The sequence below is a fragment of the Nerophis ophidion genome, linkage group LG18 (genome assembly GCF_033978795.1).
Source record: "Nerophis ophidion isolate RoL-2023_Sa linkage group LG18, RoL_Noph_v1.0, whole genome shotgun sequence".
NCBI lineage: Eukaryota > Metazoa > Chordata > Actinopteri > Syngnathiformes > Syngnathidae > Nerophis > Nerophis ophidion.
Genome location: NC_084628.1, coordinates 44,169,715 through 44,197,442, shown reverse-complemented (window position 1 = coordinate 44,197,442; position 27,728 = coordinate 44,169,715). Strand labels below are relative to the sequence as shown.

General features: G+C 42.4%; 1 protein-coding gene across 9 annotated transcripts in view; it reads left to right on the top strand.

Moving 5' to 3' along the window:
* Positions 1-27,728, top strand: part of cux1b (cut-like homeobox 1b) — a 207,058-nt gene that overhangs the window by 101,296 nt on the left and 78,034 nt on the right. For all 9 annotated transcript variants that reach the window (XM_061878198.1, XM_061878193.1, XM_061878192.1 and 6 more), the window contains 4 exons: positions 686-823; positions 10,286-10,409; positions 14,514-14,590; positions 14,666-14,732. In XM_061878198.1, the coding sequence (XP_061734182.1) occupies positions 686-823; positions 10,286-10,409; positions 14,514-14,590; positions 14,666-14,732 (406 nt within the window). The remainder of the gene's footprint in view (positions 1-685; positions 824-10,285; positions 10,410-14,513; positions 14,591-14,665; positions 14,733-27,728) is intronic.

Genomic DNA, 27,728 nt, shown 5'->3' with positions numbered 1-27,728 from the left:
GGGCAGGGTCTCCTCCCCAACCCGGAGATGGCATTCCACCCTTTTTTGGGCGAGAACCATGGACTCGGACTTGGAGGTGCTGATTCTCATTCCGGTTGCTTCACACTCGGCTGCGAACCGATCCAGCGAGAGCTGAAGATCCCGGTCAGATGAAGCCATCAGGACCACATCATCTGCAAAAAGCAGAGACCTAATCCCGCGGCCACCAAACCGGAACGCCTTGACTGTGCCTAGAAATTCTGTCCATAAAAGTTCTGAACAGAATGGGTGACAAAGGACAGCCTTGGCGGAGTCCAACCCTCAGTGGAAAGGAGACAAATGCTAACTTGATATTCATTCTAAGACTTTCACAGTATTGCCCAAAAGGGATCCAATATCATTTTGAAATGCCCCTGAAATGATCACGATGGGCACGTTGCAATTAGCAAGAGTGACTCGTTAGCTCACCTCACCTTGTTATTGCTGGTACTTGCAGTATTATTTTGTCCTTGACGCCACTGCTGGTTCTCTGGAGGGGGAGCAGAGGTCATGGTCGGCACCAAAATAATGTTCCCCTAGCTGTTCCAGATTCATAGTCTTTCACAAGGACACCAAACATTCGCTCTCACCGGGTTTTCCCAAACGCGGTTCTCCCGTGCTGCCTTAATCTGCTTTTGCTAATGTCGCGCTTCTTCTTCCCTGGCAGATCCCGTACCTGTGCTGGATCTGGCTCAGCAGCTCCAGCTGAAGCTCCAGAGGATGCACGACATTGAGACGGAGAACACCAAACTTCGAGAGACATTGGAGGACTACAATAAAGAGTTTGCGGACGTCAAAAACCAAGGTTGGAGACAAATTCATGCAGACTTGTTTTGGACACACCCACTGCTGTGGCGACGTGTGTTCATAGGCTGGCTTGTGTCACCTGGGAGTAGGTAGAATACATGCAGCTGGTCTGTCTAATCTAAGTGTGAGGCGCTAGTTCAAGTACCATCTTTTCCAGACCATGGGGCGCTCTGTCGATGAATAGTAAACCTTTTTTCATATGCAAAATGCAACGAATTATAGGCCGCGTTAATTGAGTCATATTATTATTATTTTGTTCTAAATGTAAAATGGTAAATAGGTTGGGGCGGTATAGCTCGATTGGTAGAGTGGCCGTGCTAGCAACTTAAAGGGTTGGAGGTTCGATTCCCGCTTCCGCCATCCTAGTCACTGCCGTTGTGTCCTTGGGCAAGACACTTTACCCACCTGCTCCCAGTGCCACCCACACTGCTTTAAATGTAACTTAGATATTGGGTTTCACTATGTAAAGCGCTTTGAGTCACGAGAGAAAAGCGCTATATAAATATAATTCACTTCACTTGTACTTGTAAGCGCTTTTCTACCTTCAAGGTACTCAAAGCGATTTGACACTACTTCCACATACACCCATTCACACACTGATGTAGGGAGCTGCCATGCAAGGCGCTAACCAGCACCCATCAGGAGCAAGGGTGAAGTGTCTTGCTCAAGGACACAACAGACGTGGCGAGATTGGTAGAAGGTGGGGATCGAACCATGAACCCTCAGGTTGCCGGTTGCACAGCCACACTCCCAACTACACCACGCCATCCCCAAAAGACATCTTTGTGGTCTACATCAGTGTTTGTCAGCCACTGTGCCGCGGCACACTTGTGTGCTGTGGGAAATTATGAAACTTCACCTAACTTCAGGGGTGTCCAAACTTTTTCCACTAAGGGGCCGCACACTGAAAAATCAAAGCAAGCGGGGGCCATTTTGATATGTTTTTATTTCAAAAACCAATACAATAAAAGTGTAAAAATATACATTTAGGCCTCCACTCAGGCTTGATCCCAGGGACCCCAAAGGATTTTGGTCAAAAATATATTTAAAATGTGTCATTATTTTATTATTTTGTATTATTGTTATTTTCAAGGTTTAAATCTCTAGATCAACATTAGGTCTATCTGTCAATATAACGTTTTTAAAGATTTAAGTTGTAGCTGAGATAGGCGCCAGCGACCCCAAAAGGGAATAAGCGGTAGAAAATGGATGGATGAAGTTGTATGCCCTTTTTGTCAAAGAAAACCATGTTTTGTCATGGAAAAAAAACAAAATATGCAATAGTTTCCCCCAATAGAATTTTAAAGTGGAATATTTGAGATTATAGAATAATTGGAGCTTTAAAAATGTCAACACATAACATCATTTATTTCAATTTATTTTTTTAGCAATGACACAAAAAAAATCGCACTAAAATTATTGGGGTTCCAAAAGGGTCCTACTCATTAAAAATAAAAAAAACTTTTCTTTTTTTTTTTTTACTGTTTACTTTAAACACAATCATCTTGACATCAACTTCAGATCCATCTGTCAATTATAACTTTTATTGTTTTGTTTTTTGTTTGTTCTTTTTAGGCTTTTATTTTTGGAGAAAAAAAAACACCTTTGTTTTTTGTATCGCAAACACAAAATATGCAACATTTTCCCCCAAAATATCTCAAAGTGGAATATTTAACGTCACCTTGATTTCGATTATTTTTTTTTTTTTAAAAACAATAACAGCCTGCATGTCAGCTTTGTGTTATTAGAGTAAACATTGCAACATTTTCTTGTCACATTTCACCATTTTACTCTTTAAGACCACTTTTTCTGTTTTTTATTTTTTTAATCGTATGTTTAGAATGTGCTTAGGGCCGTTAAAAAATGACCCGCGGGCCGCACTTTGCACACCCCTGACCTAATTGGTCCCAAAAAATATTTTTTGCAAATCAATAGTTATAATCTGCAAATAATGTGCTGCTGCTGAGTGTCTCACACAACATGACAAGGAGCCGGCAGGTTGGTTGTGTGATGTAAAAGTGTGCGCGATGACATGTGGTGGAGTAGTAGTCCTCTATAAGGAAGACTGCGGACCCCTGGAGGTACTTGAAGGAATGCCAAGGGACAAGTGAGATTTATTAAAAACATGTAAAAAAAAATAGCAGCTATTCATAAATCCGTTAAAAATATGTTTGTTGAAAATACCTCAATGAAATATGAATGTAAGTTCATAAACTGTGAAAAAATAATACAACAATCCAACATTCATTTTTGACAGCTAGACTTTTTGTGGACATGTTCCATAAATATTGATGTTAAAGATTACTTTTTTTGTTAAGAAATGTTTAGAAGTAAGTTGATGAATCCAGATGGATCTCTATTACAATCACTTTAAGTTGATGATTACTTCTATGTGGAGAAATCTGCATTTAGAATTGAATCACTTGTTTATTTTTCAACAAGTTTTTAGTGTTTTTATATATTTTTTCCAAATAGTTGAAGAAAGACCACTACAAATGAGCAATATTTTGCACGGTTATACAATTTAATAAATCAGAAACTGATGACATAGTGCTGTATTTTACTTCTTTATCTCTTTTTTTCAACCAAAAATGCTTTGCTGTGATTAGGGGGTACTTGAATTAAAAACATGTTCCCAGGGGGTACATCACTGAAAAAAGGTTGAGAACCACTGTTGTAGAGGACGTTAAAGGCAATGCGGTCACGGCAAACCTTAATAATGTCAGCCGGGTGAAAATTGGGAAAAATTGGGGAGAATGGTTGCTCCGGTAGATTGTCGGAAGGTGCACTGACATTCAGGAGTCTCCCGGAAAAATGGTGAGGGTTGGCAAGTATGTTGCTAGGGCGGGAAAGCCATTCATAGAAGGTGAATTCATTAAAAAGTGCATGTTAGATTTTTTAAGAAATCTTTTCTTGCGGCCCAGCCTCACCTAGTTTCTGCATCCAGTGGCCCCCAGGTCAGTTGAGTTTGAGACCCCTGTCCTAAACGTTTAATTCCTGTAATTTTTCCATCGAACTCTAAATGCAGCTTAAGCAATTTCAGGCATGTGCGTACTAAGAACAAAGAGGACTCATTCATTCATAAATATTTCTTTCTACTGTAACTGTGCTGCTCATTCAGCTGCGACAAACATCAACGTGACTAATACAATGTTTACCTTTTACAAGAAAGGAAAGAAAAAGTGCAAAAAAACATTTCAAATGTAAAAATGCAATGTAAAGAAACAACAAAACATACTTCTTCAAAAAGAAGATAAGCATTTTGTAGGGGTGTAACAGTACGTGTATTTGTATCGAACCATTTCAGTACGGGGGTTCGTTTCGGAGGTGTACGGAACGAGTTTCCACACGAACATATGAAGTAGCCGCCTAAGCTAAAGTCTTAACAAGCTGCTCCGCTCCGTTCTGCCTCTGTCTCAGCACCCAGCATTGTCCCACCTACACAACCATCTGATTGGTTACATATATAGCGGTAACAGCCAATCAGCAGTGCGTATTCAGAGCGGTAACAACCAATCAGCAGTGTGTATTCAGAGTGCATGTAGTCAGCGCTTCAGCGTCGAGCAGATAGGTGTTAAGCAGGTGAGCAGTGGACTCTCTCCAAATTATAATAAACACCTCCCAGTCAACGTTCTAGATGACGTTCAAGAAACAAACTGCAGCTCAGCTCGCTTGCAGTCCTGGCTTGAGGTGAAGGCTCATTAACTTTTAGTGTAACGTTAGCTCATTTTGCGGTGTGTGTGTTAGCGCATTGTGCGGTGTGTGTATGCTAGTGATATAACAATGTAAGTGCATCATTAAGCCTACATGAACTCCATGGTGTTCAGGGATGAATAGTCTCTTCTATTGGTATTGAACTATTTTTTTCAGCAATAGTTACATTAATCATTAGTAATGTAGCAGCCTAGTTTTGAATGGCAGGGTACCTGCTATCACATGTTGATAAAAATATAACATTTACATAATAAAAATCAACTACAGGCTTCCCAAATGCTGTAATAAATTAAGCATGATGAGTTGACTTGAAACTGTTTGATGTTGCACTTTTTATATGAAGAAGAAAAGTTTTGTCATTTTATTTAATCTGAGCCACAAGTTGAGGCAGTTTAATGTGGATTAACGTGGGCAGAATTATTATAGTGTTCCTAATGTTAAAAGGATCAAGCCATTGTTTACACGTTTGGTAAACAAATAACCAAAAAATTTATATTTTGGTGTTTTCTCACTGTGCTGAAAATAAACCGTACAGTGACCTCTAAACCGAGGTACGTACCGAACCGACACTTTTGTGTACCGTTACACCCCTAACATTAAGTGATATTTAAAAAGCTGCACACTGCTATATTGACTATTAGACTCTTTGCAATTTTAGCACTAATAGACTCAATGTGTAGAATTATATCTTGGTTAATTATTAAAATGTTTGCTTGTTTAATAGAATGTATGTTTAAACATATGATATCTCCACATTGGTGCCTGTCTCACTTTCTGTGTGTGAATTCATGTGCGCGTGTGTTGTTCGCTTGTGTTAAAGTGCTTTTTGTACGACATTGCAAATTGACGCTGCTTTAAAAATTCCTTGAATTGTTGTCGACAAAGTTTAGCTGCCTGTCTTTGGCTAAAATGACAGTTAGTTATTTTTCACGCGACTTTGTCTCCCACTTGTTAGCGAGCAAGGCAGAAGCGAACACTCTGACCGAGGCTGAGATGCATCCTCCCTCCAGACGTCCGACATCATGTCTCCGCTTTAAATGCAGGTGTATCACACATGGACTAACATAAAGACAAGGGCCGCTTTGCAAAATGAGCAAGGTATTGGTGTTTTTCACAAGAATAAGAGGAAACCTACTCAAACAAATAAATAAATAATAAATACAAACCACGTTTCCATAGGAGTTGGGAAATTGTGTTAGATGTAAATATAAACAGAATACAATGATTTGCAAACCAGTTTCAAGCCATATTCAGTTGAATATGCTACAAAGACAACATATTTGATGTTCAAACTCATAAAAAAAAAAAAAAAAAAAATTTGCAAATCATTAACCAGCAACACGTGACAAAGAAGTTGAAAAAGATGGCAATAAATACTGATAAAGTTGAGGAATGCTCATCAAACAGCTTCCCAAAGAAATGCTCAGTCTTTCACAAGAAAGGATGGGGTGAGGTACACCCCTTTGTCCACAACTGCGTGAGCAAATAGTCAAACAGTTTAAGAACAACCTTTCTCAAAGTGCAATTGCAAGAAATTTAGGGATTTCAACATCTACGCTCCATAATATCATCAAAAGGTTCAGAGAATCTGGAGAAATCACTCCACGTAAGCGGCATGGCCGGAAACCAACATTGAATGACCGTGACCTTCCATCCTTCAGACGGCACTTTATCAAAAACTGACATCAATCTCTAAAGGATATCACCACATGGGCTCAGGAACACTTCAGAAAACAACTGTCACTAAATACAGTTGGTCGCTAGATCTGTAAGTGCAAGTTAAAACTCTACTATGCAAAGCGAAAGCCATTTATCAACAACATCCAGAAACGCCGCCAGCTTCTCTGGGCCCGAGATCATCTAAGATGGACTGATGCAAAGTGGAAAAGTGTTCTGTGGTCTGACGGGTCCACATTTCAAATTGTTTTTGGAAATATTCAACATTGTGTCATGCGGACCAAAGGGGAAGCGAACCATCCAGACTGTTACCGCTGGAGCCTACCTCAGCTGCATTCGGGAAAGGCGGGGTGCACCCTGGACAAGTCGCCAAATCATCACAGGGCAACAAAGATTGACAACACTCACACAGTAGGGACCATTTAATTACACTTTGGTAAATACGAGATTTATCCCCGATATTAAGTTATATTCCTAGAAGATAAGGCGGCCCGGATGACGCAGCTGCTTGATGAAAAGAACACCACCTTTGGAAAGAATGTGAGGAATGACAGGGGATTGAAAAAGCCGTCATCAGAGGCGAGGAGGACCCTGCACGGCTCCTGTTGCATCCAGAGCTGGCAGAGGACTCGGCACGTTCTCCGAGAGCAGATGTAGATGCTGGATTCATTAGAAGTGCATTAGTGCTGAACCCCCACAGCCCTCTGACGGCTGAGCAGCGCACGCCAATAAATCCAACACATAACTGGAGTAATAAATAGGCGTCTTGTGTACGCGTGTGGATTTGTCGGAGAGAGACATAAAGGCATAAGACAGTGATAAAGAGCAGCCTTTGACTGAGGGCTCTTAGCACGTTGTGTGTGTGATTTAAACTCCAGTCTCAGCACTCTGACACATAATCAATAGAGGAGAGTCCCCTCTGAGCCCTCTTACCCCTTAACTGCTTAACTGAACTTTAAACATTTAGGTTGCAAGGATCAATGGCCCCTGCACTATTTCCGTGTGTGTGTGTGTTTAACAGGAGTGGGAGTTCCACGCTGCGTTTTGGGGTTGAAATATCCCCCACCTAGTGAGGCGGCAAGGGGGGATAAAGGATGAGGGAGCAGAAAAATCAATGGCGGAATGGAACCCTGCCGCTATCGAGCTGTTCCAATTAACCCTCGCTGAGACGAGAGGGAGATTCCAAAACATGCCTTCCCTTCTTGCCTCCCCCGCCACTGGAATTCAAGCACTTTCAGAACTTTGGCTCACTCACCTGCACCTGTGTCGCCTTTCCCGTGTCTCTTCACTCCAAGGTGCTATCTTCCAGGGCCGCACCATTGTTAACATGGAATCCACATCCAGCTTTTAATCAATGCGATTATGTAACCACAGGAGGGGTCAATCCCCCCCCCCCCCCCATTTCCCCAATCACAACTTTTGAGCCTCGCATTAGTTCATCTCTCGCTTCAAACGGGGAGAAACTCACTCTTTGCATCCTCCTCAGCACCAGGCCTGCAACCATTGCTCGACATTTGCCACAGAAAAATGTGTCACCGACAACTATATTTGTGCACAATAGTCATCACTCGTGGTTTTTGACAGTAATGACATGTTAAGTTTGAGGATATTTCCTCTTATGCTTTTTTAAAATAATATTTATTTAGTAATTTGATAGGGAAATCATAACACAGGTACAAAGAAAGAGACCCCAACCCCCTCCAAAAAATTTTTATAAATAAAAATATAAAACAAACAAACAAAAAAAACCTTTTCCGCCCCCCGTCCTGCATTTGAGTCACAGTGGGGTAATGTACTGCCTTCCTCTTCACCACAAGCAGATAGAAAATCAAACGATTGCAAAAAAAAGAAAAAAAATATAAAAAACATACAGAGAAGTGAGGTGAATGAAAAGGTTGATTATCAACAATGAGTCTCACATGTGTCCTTTATTGCAGTGTTCCCCAACCACCGGGCTGCAGAAGAATTTATTGACTTTTTTATTTTTTTATTAAATCAACATACAAAACACAACATACACTTAGAATTTGTGCACCAACCAGAAAAAACTCGCTTTTTCATGACAAAAAAAACAAAAACAAAGTAACAAAAACAGAATGCTGGACGACAGCAAAGACTTACTGTGGAGCAGATGGTGTCCACAAAGTACATCCGAACATGACATGACAATCAACAATGTCCCCATAAAGAAGGATAAAAAAGAACTGAAATATTCTTGATTGCTAAAACAAAGTAGATGCGGGAAATATCGCTCAAAGGAAGACATGAAACTGCTACAGGAAAATACCAACAAAAGAGAAAAAGCCACCAAAACAAGAAGTAAAAGACTACACACAGGAAAAGAGCAAAAAACTCCAAATAAGTCAGGGTGTGATGTGACAGGTGGTGACAGTACACCTACTTTGAGACAAGAGCTATAGTCATGCATGCTTGCTTATGCTTTAAAGTAATATCCAACAATTGCGACTTTCCGCTTGTGGTGTGCCCTGGGATTTTTTCAATGAATGAAATGTAGCTTGGCTCAAAAAAGGTTGAAAAACACCCCCTTAGATTATATTTAATTTTCTCTAGATCTAAGAAAAAGATGAGGTCCTTAAGCCCTAGGGAGGCCTGGGAATTTCACTCCAATAAAATGTTTCAAAGGTACTATCATATATATATATATATATATATATATATATATATATATTAGGGCTGTGAATCTTTCGGTGTCCCACGATTCGATTCAATATCGATTTTTGGGGTCACGATTCGATGATAAATCGATTTTTTGCGATTCGATTCTCGATTCAAAAACGATATTCTTCCGATTCAAAAGGATTGTGTATTCATTCAATACATAGATTTCAGCAGGATCTACCCCAGTCTGCTGACATGCTAGCAGAGTAGTAGATTTAAAAAAAAAAAAGAAAAAGCTTTTATAATTGTAAAGGACAATGTTTTATCAACTGATTGATATAATGTAAATTTGTTTGAACTATTAAAGGAAGCAAAAATCTGACTTATTTTATCTTTGTGAAAACATTGGACACAGTGTGTTGTCCAGCTTATGAGATGCCATGCAAGTGTAAGCCACTGTGACACTATTGTTCTTTTTTATTATTTTTATAAATGTCTAATGATAATGTCAATGAGGGATTTTTAATCACTGCTATGCTGAAATGATAACTAATATTGATACTGTTGTTGATAATATTTTGTTTCGTTCTGTGTGGTGTTTGTGTCTCCTCTCAATTGCTCTGTTTATTGCAGTTCCGAGTGTTGCTGGCTCAGCTTTGCTTTTGGAATTGGATTGCATTGTTGTGGTATTGCTGTGTATTGGTTGATGGATTGATAAAAAAAATAAACAATTAAAAATAAAAAATTATTTTTTTAAGAATGAGAATCGATTCTGAATCGCACGACGTATTCGATTCGTATTCGAATAAATTTTTTCCCACACCCCTTATATATATATATACACACACACGTGTGTGTATATATGCGTGTATATTCTTGTTTGTTGTCATGGAGTCGAGGATTAGTGATTTAAAAGTAGCCAAAACACTGAGGAGGGCTTGTGCGCTGCTGTGGTTTATCGTTGGTTTTTAAGCCGAAATATATCCTTTCTGTCTCCTGCCTGTTTTTGCTTGCAAGTTCTCCGTGTGTGTGTGTGTGTGTGTGTGTGTGTGTGTGTGTGTGTGCGTGTGTGTGTTGACTCACATGTACCTCGGCTCATATTAGCAGCAACCAGATCTTATTTAATCCAACCCACTTTTTCCTTAATAGCAGTTACCAAAACATTGTGCTATTCTGCTATAAAAGCTGTGCACACATTACTGTAAAGAATATGGAACATTGGTTTCTGTAGTGTTTATGGTCACTGAAGAAGATCCGTTACAAGAGCCACAGTACATGCAAGGAGAAAAGGCAAACAATGTAATCCTACACCTTATACAGTACACATGTTTTCCACGTACAGTATGATAAAGAATGAATGCCCAGTGGGATACATGGTATCTATTTGCTGTATCATCTCCAGTCCTCCTAATTCTCTCTTGCATGTTGCATGTGCTCCCAACTCCTCCAGAGGTGACCATTAAGGCCCTGAAGGAGAAGATCCGAGAGTACGAGCAGTCCCTGAAGAATCAAGCCGAGAACCTGGCACAAGAAAGGCAGCTCCAGCTTCACAACGACTATGCAGAGAAGGAGAGGTGTGTGTCAAGTACTTCTTGTGGCATTCAACCGCAACTATTTGCCCTTTCACCCAAACTCATCCTGGAATAATACATTTGCACTTCTTATGGAATTTAACAGTGCAACAGGTTTCTTTTGAACGATTAGTTGCATTATTCTTCACCAGTTTATCATCAACACGTTTATATTGCCTCCTTCTTTGTCTTGCTGTTTGACATCAATGTGGGATTAGGAAGTAAAAATATAGTTTATTTTGCCCATGGCGGGGCCACTTAGCTTGATTACAATCAGCACATCAGACGTCTATTTTCTGTTTCTATTGCCACCATCTGATGCTTCTATTTTAGAATGGAATGCAGGCCTTGAAATAACTTTATTTGATATGGTTAAGTTAGCATTTGTGTTTAACACTTCCTCAATAAAAAATGTAAAGATTTATTTGGAAACACAAGACCTTTTTGATGGGACAGCAATGAATGCCCGACACACTACCACCGGATGTATGACCAAGATTAATTGTTATCATGGGATTCCACAATCTGCCAAACTTGTCGATAGCATGTGGTTCTCGTGATCTATGCTCCTATTTTTGGGTTTTAGAGAATGAAGAAAAATCAAATAAAAAAAAGTGCATTTGTGGTGTTTAAGAAAGGTTTCTTCTGTGTAAATGTCGGCGGCACAAGAACAATTATGACATACCGTTTTTTTTTCAGAGAGAACATCGCACCTGCGGAAAATGCATAATAAAGAAGGAAAAAAACATATATAAGTCGCACTGGAGTATAAATCGCATTTATGGGGGATATTTATTTGATAAAAGCCAACAGCAGGAATAGACATTTGAAAGACAATTTAAAATAAATAAAGAACAGTGAAGAACAGGCTGAATAAGTGTAGGTTATATGAGGCATAAATAAGCAACTGCTATGTTAACCTAACATATTATGGTAAGAGTCATTCAAATAACTATAACATATAGAACATGCTACACCTTTACCAAACTATCTCTCACTCCTAATCCATAAATCCCATGAAATCTTCTTCCTGGATGTGGCTTCTAAACAACTCTGCCAACTCCAAAGGTATGCGCCGCTTCCTCTTGTCCTTTTCTGCTGCATATTTCACTACATCCAGCTTGTAATCTGCAGCACATGATTTCCTTTTCAACGCCATTTTTGTTCAGCCCTTCTCACTTTTTATAAATTACCGCCAACGATGAAATGATCCATTTTAATAGCAACGGCAGTAGCATATAGCAGTTAGCATTCCATGACCCACAATGCACTTCTGCCATGACCCTCCCCCGCCCAATTCTTATTGGTTGACGTGTGTGTGACGATTGCTGACATTTTCTTCGTCTCGTCCGCGAATGAGATACATAATATTATTTAATATTTTACGGTAATGTGTTAATAATTTCACACATAAGTCGCTCCGAAGTATAAACTATGAAAAAAACTGCGATTTATAATCCGAAAAATACGGTAGTTTGTAAACCACCCAAAACTGTGATAAATTACAGTAATTTAGTTTTTAGAGCATTATGCATTGTCTTGATTTTATATGTATTTTATATATATATATATATATATATATGCTGAGATGGGCACCAGTGCGACCCCAAAATATACAAAATGGATATATATACAAAATATACAAAATGGATATATATATATATATATACACACACACACACACACACACATTACATGTGTATATCCAAATCAGAAATACTCTCTTAATCCCCGAGGGGAAATGAAGATTTTCATATATTATATTTTATATGGAGGGGTTCCGGTTTGGTGGCCGCGGGATTAGGTCTCTGCTTTTTGCAGACGATGTGGTCCTGTTGGCTTCATCTGGCCGGGATCTTCAGCTCTCACTGGATCGGTTCGCAGCCGAGTGTGAAGCGGCCGGAATGAGAATCAGCACCTCCAAATCCGAGTCCATGGTTCTCTCCCGGAAAAGGGTGGAGTGCCATCTCCGGGTTGGGGAGGAGACCCTGCCCCAAGTGGAGGAGTTCAAGTACCTAGGAGTCTTGTTCACGAGTGGGGGAAGAGTGGATCGTGAGATCGACAGGCGGATCGGTGCGGCGTCTTCAGTAATGCGGACGTTGTACCGATCTGTTGTGGTGAAGAAGGAGCTGAGCCGGAAGGCAAAGCTCTCAATTTACCGGTCGATCTACGTTCCCATCCTCACCTATGGTCATGAGCTTTGGGTCATGACCGAAAGGATAAGATCACGGGTAAAAGCGGCCGAAATGAGTTTCCTCCGCCGTGTGGCGGGGCTCTCCCTTAGAGATAGGGTGAGAAGCTCTGTCATCCGGGAGGAACTCAAAGTAAAGCCGCTGCTCCTTCACATCGAGAGGAGCCAGATGAGGTGGTTCGGGCATCTGGTCAGGATGCCACCCGAACGCCTCCCGAGGGAGGTGTTTAGGGCACGTCCAACCGGTAGGAGGCCACGGGGAAGACCCAGGACACGTTGGGAAGACTATGTCTCCCGGCTGGCCTGGGAACGCCTCGGGATCCCCCGGGAAGAGCTAGAAGAAGTGGCTGGGGAGAGGGAAGTCTGGGCTTCCCTGCTTAGGCTGCTGCCCCCGCGACCCGACCTCGGATAAGCGGAAGAAGATGGATGGATGGATGGATATTTTATATGTATATAAATGTAAACATTTGTATATGTATATATACATATCTATATCTGTATGTATTTATGTGTGTGTATACAGTGGTGGTCAAAAGTGTACATACGCTTGTAAAGAACACTTTTGACCACCACTCTTTGTGTTTGTGGATATGTACATATGTGTATATTTATATATGTGTATATCTATATATATATGTGTGTGTTTTTTTATACATATACACACATTTATGTAAATGTGTGTGTGTGTGTATATATATATGCATATATGTATGTGTAGGTGTGGGAAAAATCACAAGACTACTTCATCTCTACAGAACTGTTTCATGAGGGGTTCCCTCAATCATCAGGAGATTTTGTATATATACATGTATATGTATATATATATATGTATATGTATGTATATATATATGTATATATATATATATATATATATACAGTACACACACATATAAATATATATGTATGTGTGTATATACATACATATATATATATATATATATGTATATGTATATATATATATGTGTATATGTATATTTATATGTGTATATATATATATATATGTATATATATATGCATATGTATATATGTATATGTATATATATACACATATACATGTATATTTATGTATAAAGGTAAAATCATATATATATATTGGTGTGTGTATATATATATATATATATATATATATATATATATATATTGGTGTGTATATATATATATGTGTGTGTATATATATATATATATATATATATATATATATATATATATATACATACACACACACACATGCAGGTTTTTCTTAACATAGAACGAATAAGTTGTGACCAGACTGTTTATTTTAGCGCCAATCATTGTGATTAGTATAAGAGCTCATTGCTCAATTCCAACACACACACACACACACACACAAAGCCCTTTAGGACTTCCTGTACGTCAGTGTTTTATAGTCCCCTTCCTGTCTGCAGAGAGCTGACTTCCTGTGTCTGAGAGGACTAGTAAATGGCTGGCACCTCCGATACGTTGCTTCTTCAAGTAGTGAGGGAAGGAGATGAAAGGATAAAATTGAGGGCAGAAAAAAACTGGAGATGACAGGAGAGAGACGGCTTGGCGGAGAAGGGGGGTGGGCATCAAAGAGTGCCATAAAGACGCTCTTTGTGCTGGATTATTGATGTTTTTACACGCCGTGGCAATTTCTCAGCAGAGCCTAACTTTTTATATGCTAAGAATGAATCTATTTTATCCTTGTGGTTTTTTGTCGCCCCACGCTTCCTTAGCGCTCCCCACCCCGGGTGCCGAGTGCCCCAGTGGCGAGACATTCCTGCCTAATAGGGCTTCTTAATGAGGACTGGCTTGTGTTGGAGGGCTGGGAGGAACACTTCAGAGATGGAGGGGAAATAGAGAAAAGCTGCAGTTGTCGGTGACGTCGTGGTTCTATAACTTTGTGCTCTCTAACATGACTTGTCTGCCTTGCTCAGGAAACTCCAGGAGAGCCAAGATTCCATGTCGTCACGGTTGGAAGAGGCCGAGCACAAAGCCCAGTCCCTCCACACAGGTAATCCAGCTAAACGTTTAGCAGGCTAGAAAATAGATGGAGTTCACCTAAAAAGTCTCTACTTCTGTTTTCCAGCACTTGAAACAACTCAGGCCGAGCTCTTTGACTTGAAGACCAAGTATGACGAGGAATCCTCAGCAAAGTACGTGTCTCACTCATTCATCTGCGTGCGCACTGCCTATACGTAGTCTCTCCCCGACATAATCACCCTGTTTAGTGCACCTTTTGCCTGGAAACTCCCACAGCTCTCCCAGCAGCTGGATTGTCTCCCACAAGCCTCAGCGGCCCTCCAATCCCAGCATTACCCCACATGCTGTAAATACTGCCATTCTACACTGGGATGTCTTTTGCAGCTACAATATTTCCTTTCCTTTCAAAGCGCTACCCAACACGCAGCCCTATGGCAAACATGATGTAGACAGCGGCGGGGGGGAAGGAGACCACCCAGCACAGATGTGTACACAAATGTCCAGACCATCCGTTGGAATTTGGCATGGTGATTAGAACGTGGATTTATTGAATGTGGGTGGGTTTTAATTTGATCATCTCGTGTCCTCAATCCTGCTTTTTAGTCGATTTCCAAAAAAAAACTAAAAAAAAAAAACTGGCCTTCAGCAGGGCAGGTTGAGGTCACCAGTAGAACACACACCACGCATCTTTGCTTTCCAATGCAGCTCATACATTCTGTATAAACAAATATAACACTTGTTATTCTTTAGGGACCATGTAAACATCATTTATTCATATTTTTATACTTGAAAATGTACTTCAAAGTTAAAGTACCACTGATAGTCTCACACACACACACTAGGTGTGGTGAAATGAGCCACTGCATTTGACCCATCCCCTTGTTCCACCCCCTAGGAGGTGAGGGGAGCAGTGAGCAGCAGCGCTGGCAGCGCTCTGGAATTATTTTAGTGATTTTAATCCTCAATTCCCACCCTTGATGCTGAGTGCCAAGCAGGGAGACAACGGGTCCCGTTTTTATAGTCTTTAGTTATGGATGAACCGAAATGAAAATTTGTAGCCGAAGCCGAATAAAATTTAAACGCTCGGCCGAAGGCCGAATACCGAATAATGGATGCAGTTTTTCACAATTTTTTTTATATTGCATAAATAGCCTAGAATAAATATTTAGACATGTTTTTCAAATAAAGTATTTTTTCATTGAATATTGACATTTTTTTAATATTCCAGTAGTCTTTGCTTTTCAAAAAAAGCACAGTTTTTCATTTATATTAGGCCTTCAAACAAAACATGCATTCCAAAAAAAATAAAGTGCATTAAAGTGGATAAACCCACAACAAATGAATTATTGTCCTTTTGGCAAAAGTCTGCTTAGCCACAGTAGATATGCTAATAATGTCAACAGAAGGCTCAAGTAAATCTCAATTAAGTGTGTGCTTGTAACCTCATACACTTATACAGGTAGCCTACACAACAGGCTAATAATGTAAACAGAGGCCCCACTAAATCTCAATAAGTGTGTGCTTGTAACCTCATACACTTATACAGGTACACAACATATCCCAACGTCACTGCACGTTGGTTGATTGCGTCACCGCGTCAAAAAATTGCGTCACACGCCACTATTCGGCCTTGTTCTTAACTCAAAAAAGCAACATTCGGCCGAATATATTCGGTTAACGATTAATCGGTGCATCCTTATCTTTAGTATGGCTGGGCGATATGGCCTTTTATTAAAATGTGGATATTTTTAGGCTATGTGACCATACAGCATATATATCTGGATATGTTGCCTTAGCCTTGAATGAAGACTTGATGCATATAATGACAGCAGTATGATGATTCTATGTGTCTACATTCAAACATTCTTCTTCATACTGCATTCATATATGCTACTTTTAAACTTTCATGCAGAGAGGGAAATCACAACTAAAAGTGTATTTATGAAACAGTTATTAAGCAGTGGCACAAACATCCAAAACATAAAGTGCAAGATTGTCAGAGACATTTTTAAACAAGCTATGAGTGCACTTTTGTGCATGATGTCACTAAGATGACATATTAAAAAAACACTAAATTAAAGTGCACTTTTTGTACAGAAGGCCACTACAATAGTTTAAAACTAATAATGTTTACCGCATTTTCGGAGTATAAGTTGCACCTGCCGAAAATGCATAATAAAGAAGGAAAAAAACATATATAAGTCACATTTTGGGGGGAAATTTATGTGATAAAACCCAACAGTAAGAATAGACATTTGAAAGACAATTTAAAATAAATAAATAATAGTGAAGAACAGGCTGAATAAGTGTAGGTTATATGAGGCATAAATAAGCAACTGCTATGTTAACCTAACATATTATGGTAAGAGTCATTCAAATAACTATAACATATAGAACATGCTATACCTTTACCAAACTATCTCTCACTCCTAATCCATAAATCCCTAGTCTAGTCTTTTACGTGAATGAGCTAAATAATATTTGATATTTTACGGTAATCCATCCATCCATCATCTTCCGCTTATCCGAGGTCGGGTCGCGGGGGCAACAGCCTAAGCAGGGAAACCCAGACTTCCCTCTCCCCAGCCACTTCGTCTAGCTTTTCCCGGGGGATCCCGAGGCGTTCCCAGGCCAGCCGGGAGACATAGTCTTCCCAACGTGTCCTGGGTCTTCCCCGTGGCCTCCTACCGGTTGGACGTGCCCTAAACACCTCCCTAGGGAGGCGTTCGGGTGGCATCCTGACCAGATGCCCGAACCACCTCATCTGGCTCCTCTCGATGTGGAGGAGCAGCGGCTTTACTTTGAGTTCCTCCCGGATGGCAGAGCTTCTCACCCTATCTCTAAGGGAGAGCCCCGCCACACGGCGGAGGAAACTCATTTCGGCCGCTTGTACCCGTGATCTTATCCTTTCGGTCATGACCCAAAGCTCATGACCATAGGTGAGGATGGGAACGTAGATCGACCGGTAAATTGAGAGCTTTGCCTTCTGGCTCAGCTCCTTCTTCACCACAACGGATCGGTACAACGTCCGCATTACTGAAGACGCCGCACCGATCCGCCTGTCGATCTCACGATCCACTCTTCCCTCACTCGTGAACAAGACTCCTAGGTACTTGAACTCCTCCACTTGGGGCAGGGTCTCCTCCCCAACCCGGAGATGGCACTCCACCCTTTTCCGGGCGAGAACCATGGACTCGGATTTGGAGGTGCTGATTCTCATTCCGGTCGCTTCACACTCGGCTGCGAACCGATCCAGCGAGAGCTGAAGATCCCGGTCAGATGAAGCCATCAGGACCACATCATCTGCAAAAAGCAGAGACCTAATCCTGCGGTTACCAAACCGGAACCCCTCAACGCCTTGACTGCGCCTAGAAATTCTGTCCATAAAAGTTATGAACAGAATCGGTGACAAAGGACAGCCTTGGCGGAGTCCAACCCTCACTGGGAATGTGTTCGACTTACTGCCGGCAATGCGAACCAAGCTCTGGCACTGATCGTACAGGGAACGGACCGCCACAATAAGACAGTCCGATACCCCATACTCTCTGAGCACTCCCCACAGGACTTCCCGAGGGACACGGTCGAATGCCTTCTCCAAGTCCACAAAGCACATGTAGACTGGTTGGGCAAACTCCCCTGCACCCTCAAGAACCCTGCCGAGAGTATAGAGCTGGTCCACAGTTCCACGACCAGGACGAAAACCACACTGTTCCTCCTGAATCCGAGGTTCGACTATCCGACGTAGCCTCCTCTCCAGTACACCTGAATAAACCTTACCGGGAAGGCTGAGGAGTGTGATCCCACGATAGTTGGAACACACCCTCCGGTCCCCCTTCTTAAAGAGAGGAACCACCACCCCGGTCTGCCAATCCAGAGGTACCGCCCCCGATGTCCACGCGATGCTGCAAAGTCTTGTCAACCAAGACAGCCCCACAGCATCCAGAGCCTTAAGGAACTCCGGGCGGATCTCGTCCACCCCTGGGGCCTTGCCACCGAGGAGCTTTTTAACTACCTCAGCGACCTCAGCCCCAGAAATAGGAGAGTCCACCACAGATTCCCCAGGCACTGCTTCCTCATAGGAAGACGTGTTGGTGGGATTGAGGAGGTCTTCGAAGTATTCCTTCCACCTATCCACAACATCCGCAGTCGAGGTCAGCAGAACACCATCCGCACCATACACGGTGTTGATAGTGCACTGCTTCCCCTTCCTGAGGCGGCGGACGGTGGTCCAGAATCGCTTCGAAGCCGTCCGGAAGTCGTTTTCCATGGCTTCCCCGAACTCTTCCCATGTCCGAGTTTTTGCCTCCGCGACCGCTGAAGCTGCACACCGCTTGGCCTGTCGGTACCTGTCCACTGCCTCCGGAGTCCTATGAGCCAAAAGGACCCGATAGGACTCCTTCTTCAGCTTGACGGCATCCCTCACCGCTGGTGTCCACCAAGGGGTTTTAGGATTGCCGCCCCGACAGGCACCAACTACCTTGCGGCCACAGCTCCGATCTGCCGCCTCGACAATAGAGGTGCGGAACATGGTCCACTCGGACTCAATGTCCAGCACCTCCCTCGTGACATGTTCAAAGTTCTTCCGGAGGTGGGAATTGAAACTTTGTCTGACAGGGGACTCTGCCAGACGTTCCCAGCAGACCCTCACAATGCGTTTGGGCCTCCCAGGTCTGTCCGGCATCCTCCCCCACCATCGCAGCCAACTCACCACCAGGTGGTGATCGGTAGAAAGCTCCGCCCCTCTCTTCACCCGAGTGTCCAAAACATGAGGCCGCAAATCCGATGACACAACTACAAAGTCGATCATGGAACTGCGGCCTAGGGTATCCTGGTGCCAAGTGCACATATGGACACCCTTATGTTTGAACATGGTGTTTGTTATCGACAAACTGTGACGAGCACAAAAGTCCAATAACAAAACACCACTCGGGTTCAGATCCGGGCGGCCATTCTTCCCAATCACGCCTCTCCAGGTTTCACTGTCGTTGCCAACGTGAGCGTTGAAGTCTCCCAGTAGGACAAGGGAATCACCCGGGGGAGCACTTTCCAGTACTCCCTCGAGTGTTCCCAAAAAGGGTGGGTACTCTGAACTGCTGTTTGGTGCATAAGCACAAACAACAGTCAGGACCCGTCCCCCCACCCGAAGGCGGAGGGAGGCTACCCTTTCGTCCACCGGGTTGAACTCCAACGTACAGGCTTTGAGCCGGGGGGAAACAAGAATTGCCACCCCAGCCCGTCGCCTCTCACTGCCGGCAACGCCAGAGTGGAAGAGGGTCCAATCCCTCTCGAGAGAAGTGGTTCCAGAGCCCTTGCTGTGCGTCGAAGTGAGTCCAACTATGTCCAGCCGGAATTTCTCGACTTCGCGCACTAGCTCAGGCTCCTTCCCCCCCAGTGACGTGACGTTCCACGTCCCAAGAGCTAGCTTCTGTAGCCGAGGATCGGACCGCCAAGTGCCCTGCCTTCGGCTGTCGCCCAGCTCACAATGCACCCGACCTCTATGGCCCCTGCTATGGGTGGTGAGCCCATTGGAGGGGTGACCCACGTTGCCTCTTCGGGCTGTGCCCGGCCGGGCCCCATGGGAACAGGCCCGGCCACCAGGCGCTCGCCATCGTGCCCCACCTCCGGGCCTGGCTCCAGAGGGGGGCCCCGGTGACCCGCGTCCGGGCGAGGGAAATCTGGGTCCATGGTTTTTCATCTTCATAAAGGTCTTCGAGCCGCTCTTTGTCTGATCCCTCACCTAGAACCTGTTTGCCTTGGGAGACCCTACCAGGGGGCTTTATGCCCCCGGACAACATAGCTCCTAGGATCATTGGGACACGCAAACTCCTCTACCACGATAAGGTTGCAGCTCAGAGAGGAGATTTTACGGTAATGTGTTAATAATTTCACACATAAGTCGCTCCTGAGTATAAGTCGCAAACTATGAAAAAAACTGCGACTTATAGTCGGAAAAATACGGTACTTTTGTGCATGATGTCACACAAGATATTTCAATAAGTGTCAAATAAAAATGAATTGCATAATAGGAAATCAAATAGTGTATGTCCTTCGCTATGTGGTAGGTTCCTGCGGACATTTTCTCCTTCTGTTTTTCACTATTTTTTTCATACGGTGTTGATGTGGAAATCGTTGCCCCGGCATTTTGTTGGTGTGGCACCGGCCAGAGATGTTGACATGCAGTTTCAAGCACTCTTCATTCTCTAGCGGTTGACTTTTCAAATGATGCTACATATTAGCAGTAACGCTACTTTTTGTAGCAATGCTTTTGCCGCACACTATACATATTACCGTCGTCTGTTTAACATCTTCCCGCTTGAAGCCAAACCACCGCCAGACGATGGACCCCCGGCTGTTTTTATTGGGAATTAATTCTTCCTTCATTTGTTACCAGATTTGCACCTTCTCTCTCTCTAGTATTACCATTCGCTCCGCACCGCTAGCACCACAGCTAACGTTACCCATGCTGCTACCTTTCTGCTCGGCGAGGGCGTATGACGTTGCACGTGCGACAGTATGTGACGCATGTAAGAAGGTGCGCTTGTTTTATGTCTCTGTGGGAAGGAGAGACAAGAAATGGTGAGATGAGCCTGTAGTGTTTTTTGATTGATTGAGACTTTTATGAGTAGATTGCACAGTACAGTACATATTCCCTACAATTGACCACCAAATGGTAACACCCCAATAAGTTTTTCAACTTGTTTAAGTTGGAGTCCACGTTAATCAATTCATGGTAATGAGTGGTGTAATGCCAGCAGCTAAAAGCAACTGCGTGAGAAGGTATACTCCAATATCACCATATAGTCATTTTCTATATCGCACAGAGACAAACCCACAATATATCTAGTATATTCCATATATCGCCCAGTCCTAGTCTTTGGTATGACTCGGCCGGGCTTTGAACTCACGACCTACCCATCTCAGGGCGGACACTCTGACCACCAGGCCACTGAGCAGGTTTTTTGGGAGTCAGACAGCAGTTGTGCAGTGTCAAGGACACCTGAGAAGCAGTATCACATACGTTGGATTTAAATCCAGATCTACACAACCAAAACAAGCCCCAAAGCCTTCTTGTTGATGTCACTTTTTATGGCGTCTAAACGGACATTGCATCACACTTGACTTACAATCTTAGGTCATCGATAAAAGGAGGCTCCATCCAAAACATCCCACTTCTGACATCAGTTGTTTTGAGACTCTATAGTTGTACCCTCACCTACCTTTTTGTCTGGTTCTATCCCACAAGGATCCCATCAAACCTCACGGCCAACATTTGACACCATTAAAAAAAAAAAATAGTGTCAGACGTTAGATCGTAAACCTAGAAAACATTTATGGAACTATGGGGACTAGTAGTACTCTCAACTTGATTCTGAACCTAGTTCTGTACAGTAGGGTTGACAAGCATATGACCAAGAGATAAATAGTGTATAAAAGTCGACACAGAATAGAAATCCCCATCCTGCCCACCTGCTTCTCCATCACCTGACATCCTGCTTGTCTGCGCCATGCGTCCTGATTCCATTCGTAAAAACATCTTGTGATTCATGGATGTCATGACTGATGAGGGACCTGTGAGATCAGGCCTCTTCAATACTCGAGTAGCGAGCATCCATCAGTATTGATCTTTTGTAGCGCCGGCCAAGATGAGCACAGGAGCTTTTCCTTGTCAGCACTCCACTCCGTGAAGTGCCACTTGGTGACTTTCACACTCGCACCTTCCCTTGAGCGGGAACCTGCTGATCACCATCCAGAAGCGCTTAAGTCACCTTCAGGAATGCCAAAATAATTCAGTAAAAACAGGAAACCCTAATCAATCGTGTTTGTCGAAGACAGACTTGGGCAAATGTGGCTCGTTAAGCTTTTCAATCTGGCCCGCTAGATATTCCCCCAAAATGTTTTTAGATCTTTGAGATGACAACTGTAGCTGCTATTATATAAACCCCGTTTCCATATAAGTTGGGAAATTGTGTTAGATGTAAATATAAACAGAATACAATGATTTGCAAATCCTTTTCAACCCATATTCAGTTGAATATGCTACAAAGACAACATATTTCATGTTCAAACTCATAAAAAAAATGTTTTTTTGAAAATAATCATTAACTTTAGAATTTGATGCCAGCAACACGTGACAAAGAAGTTGGGAAAGGTGGCAATAAATACTGATAAAGTTGAGGAATGCTCATCAAACACTTATTTGGAACATCCCACAGGTGTGCTGGCTAATTGGGAACAGGTGGGTGACATGATTGGGTATAAAAACAGATTCCATGAAATGCTAAGTAATTGACAAACAAGGATGGGGCGAGGTACACCCCTTTGTAAGCAAATTGTCGAACAGTTTTAGAACAACATTTCTCAACGAGCTATTGCAAGGAATTTAGGGATTTTACCATCTACGGTCCCTAAAATCATCAAAAGGTTCAGAGAATCTGGAGAAATCACTGCATGTAAGCGATGATATTACGGACCTTTGATCCCTCAGGCGGTACTGCATCAGAAACCGACATCAGTGTGTAAAGGATACCACCACATCAGCTCAGGAACACTTCAGAGAACCACTGTCACTAAATACAGTTGGTCGCCACATCTGTAAGTGCAAGTTAAAACTCTACTATGCAAAGCCAAACCCATTTATCAACAACACAAAGGAACGCCGTTAGCTTCGCTGGGCCCGAGCTCATCTAAGATGGACTGATGCAAAGTGGTAAAGTGTTCTGTGTTCTGACGAGTCCACATTTCAAATTATATTTGAAAACTGTGGACGTGGTGTCCTCCGGAACAAAGATGAAAATAACCATTCGGATTGTTATAGGCGCAAAGTGTAAAAGCCAGCATGTGTGATGGTATGGGGGTGTATTAGTGCCCAAGGCATGGGTAACTTACACATCTGTGAAGGCACCATTAATGCTGAAAGGTACATACAGGTTTTGGAACAACATATGTTGTCATCCAAATAACGTTATCATGGACACCCCTGCTTATTTCAGCAAGACAATACCAGGCCACATTCAGCACGTGTTACAACAGCGTGGTTTCGTAGCAAAAGAGTGAGGGTACTTTCCTGGCCCGCCTGCAGTCCAGACCTGTCTCCCATGGAAAATGTGTGGCGCATTATGAAGCCTAAAATACGACAGCGGAGACCCCGGACTGTTGAAGGACTGAAGCTCTACATAAAACAAGAATGGGAAAGAATTCCACTTTCAAAGCTTCAACAATTAATTTCCTCAGTTCCCAAACGTTTATTGAGTGTTGTCAAAAGAAAAGGTGATGTAACACAGTGGTGAACATGCCCTTTCCCAACTACTTTGGCACATGTTGCAGCCATGAAATTTTTATTATTTGCAAAAAAAAAATAAAGTTTATGAGTTTGAACATCAAATATGTTGTCTTTGTAGCATATTCAACTGAATATGGCTTGAAAATGATTTGCAAATCATTGTATTCTGTTTATATTTACATTTAACACAATTTCCCAACTCATATGGAAACGGGGTTTGTATGATGTGCAGTGACCTTTTCAAATTACCGTAAATCTTGAACTATATTAAGTATTTCAATGGTTGGAATCTGTGCTTTTGCATGATATACTAGTTACTGTCGTGTAGGGCTGGGCGATATTGGCTTTTATTAATATCGTGATATTTTTATGCCATATTGCGATATACGATATATATTACGATGTTTTGCCTTGGCCTTGAATGAAGACTTGATGCATATAATGACAGCAGTATGATGATTCTATGTGTCTACATTCAAACATTCTTCTTCATACTGCATTCATATATGCTACTTTTAAACTTTCATGCAGAGAGGGAAATCACAACTAAGTCAATTGACCAAAACTATATTCATTAAATACTCTTCATTCTCTCACGGGTTATTATTTAAATGAAAGAACACATGAATAGTGCTGCTACCTTTTTGTAATAACACTTCTGCTGCATACTTTGCATCTTGCTGTTGTCTGCTGAATATCTTCCCACTTGAAGCCAAACCACCGCCAGATGATGGACCCCCTGCTCTTTATTTTGGCCATTTATTGTTCTTCCTCCATTTGTGATCAGTTTCACACCTTCTCTCTCTTGTATTGTCACAAGCTTCGCTCCGCTCGACCTGCCTAGGCTAACGTTAGCCATGGTGTTACCTCTCTGCTCGGCGAGAGCTATGACGCTCGACAGTATGTGACGTATGTAAGAAGGCGGGCTTGTTTTACGTCCCTGTGAGAAGGAGAGACGAGAAGGAGTGAGAAACGCAAGTAATGTAATGCCCGCAGCTAAAAGCAACTATGTGAGAACATATAATCTAATATTATGATATAGTTATTTTTTATATCGCACAGAGACAAACCTGTGATATATCGTTTATATCGATATATCACCCAGTCCTTATATGGTCATCTGAGTAACTATGGTCATGTAATGAGTTACTATGGTCATGTAATGAGTTACTATGGTCATGTAATGAGTTACTATGGTCGTGTAATGAGTTACTATGGTCGTGTAATGAGTTACTATGGTCGTGTAATGAGTTACTATGGTCGTGTAATGAGTTACTATGGTCGTGTAATGAGTTACTATGGTCGTGTAATGAGTTACTATGGTCGTGTAATGAGTTACTATGGTCGTGTAATGAGTTACTATGGTCGTGTAATGAGTTACTATGGTCGTGTAATGAGTTACTATGGTCGTGTAATGAGTTACTATGGTCGTGTAATGAGTTACTATGGTCGTGTAATGACCTACTATGGTCGTGTAATGACCTACTATGGTCGTGTAATGACCTACTATGGTCGTGTAATGACCTACGATGGTCGTGTAATGACTTACTATGGTCGTGTAATGACTTACTATGGTCGTGTAATGACTTACTATGGTCGTGTAATGAGTTACTATGGTCGTGTAATGAGTTACTATGGTCGTGTAATGAGTTACTATGGTCGTGTAATGAGTTACTATGGCCGTGTAATGAGTTACTATGGCCGTGTAATGAGTTACTATGGTCGTGTAATGAGTTACTATGGTCGTGTAATGAGTTACTATGGTCGTGTAATGAGTTACTATGGTCGTGTAATGAGTTACTATGGTCGTGTAATGAGTTACTATGGTCGTGTAATGAGTTACTATGGTCGTGTAATGAGTTACTATGGTCGTGTAATGAGTTACTATGGTCGTGTAATGAGTTACTATGGTCGTGTAATGAGTTACTATGGTCGTGTAATGAGTTACTATGGTCGTGTAATGAGTTACTATGGTCGTGTAATGAGTTACTATGGTCGTGTAATGAGTTACTATGGTCGTGTAATGAGTTACTATGGTCGTGTAATGAGTTACGATGGTCGTGTAATGAGTTACGATGGTCGTGTAATGAGTTACGATGGTCGTGTAATGAGTTACGATGGTCGTGTAATGAGTTACTATGGTCGTGTAATGAGTTACTATGGTCGTGTAATGAGTTACTATGGTCGTGTAATGAGTTACTATGGTCGTGTAATGAGTTACTATGGTCGTGTAATGAGTTACTATGGTCGTGTAATGAGTTACTATGGTCGTGTAATGAGTTACTATGGTCGTGTAATGAGTTACTATGGTCGTGTAATGAGTTACTATGGTCATGTAATGAGTTACTATGGTAATGTAAGTCACAGCAGCTCAGACGAGGCACCAAGCAGTGTGGGTGGGGAGCATTTCCACAGAGTGTTTCCAGAGCCTGAAATGTGGGTGTCAGGGACAGACGTGGAAGGAGATTTTTACAACAAAGTTGTAAAACTTAGTCATATATCACATATATCAGATTGTAGGTGGGTTTATTTTTACCCTTTGTGTTCATATTTCACTCTTTGTTGCATTTTTGTTGCATTTCGCTTGAGAGGGGGTGTGATGTTCTTATGTTGTCAATATTCAGTGTTTTATCCTTCATAGTTAATATTGTAAATCCCACATTATTGTCATTTACTTTCTGGATGTCTCAGTAGAAAAATTTTAAATTCCATTCCGTATTTTTAGGCGGTCTGTCATAATGTTTTTAGCATTAAATCAGACATTATTGTGAGGTTTTGTATTAGTGTTCCTAAAAATACACATACCGACCCCCAGACACATTTTTTCTTTAAATTTGGCCCCCCGAGTCCAAGTAAATGCCCAGGCCTGGTCTAAGACCTGCCATAAACTGCTCTAATTTGTTTGAGTCCACTCAATCCACAAAAACACGGAAGATTATCACCTTCAGTGATAATCTTGTGCGGCGTCTTCAGTAATGCGGACGTTGTACCGATCCGTTGTGGTGAAGAAGGAGCTGAGCCGGAAGGCAAAGCTCTCAATATACCGGTCGAGCTACGTTCCCATCCTCACCTATGGTCATGAGCTTTGGGTCATGACCGAAAGGATAAGATCACGGGTACAAGCGGCCCAAATGAGTTTCCTCTGCTGGGTGGCGGGTCTCTCCCTTAGAGATAGGGTGAGAAGCTCTGCCATCCGGGAGGAACTCAACGTAAAGCCGCTGCTCCTTCACATCGAGAGGAGCCAGATGAGGTGGTTCGGGCATCTGGTCAGGATGCCACCCGAACGTCTCCCTAGGGAGGTGTTTAGGGAACGTCCAACCGGTAGGAGGCCACGGGGAAGACCCAGGACACGTTGGGAAGACTATGTCTCCCGGCTGGCCTGGGAACGCCTCGGGATCCCCCGGGAAGAGCTAGACGAAGTGGCTGGGGAGAGGGAAGTCTAGGCTTCCCTGCTTGGGCTGTTGCCCCCGCGACCCGACCTCGGATAAGCGGAAGATGATGGATGGATGGATGGATGGATTATCATCTTTTAAGGTGTGTGTGCCCCCTCCCCACTCCACTAAATGTGTCTTGGCCCAAACTCACCTTGTCTGTCCATTAACAGAGTTGTTAAATTGACTGGTTGTTACAAACACATCGATTCCATTTCACTCAATTACTTCCCCCCCCTCTATCTCTCTAATGCTATCTTTTTGTGAGAGTTAGAAGAAAGGCCACAGGAAGATATTGCATACAGTGCCATGCCATCAATCAATACCTTTTTTTATAGACTAACTGCAGTACCCCCCCTCCCACCCTCACCCTCCATATAGCACTCTTTTCTCTCATTTCTCTGCACTTTCACCCTTTTCAGTTCTCCTCTTTCCCCTTTTATGTGGCATTTTGAAAA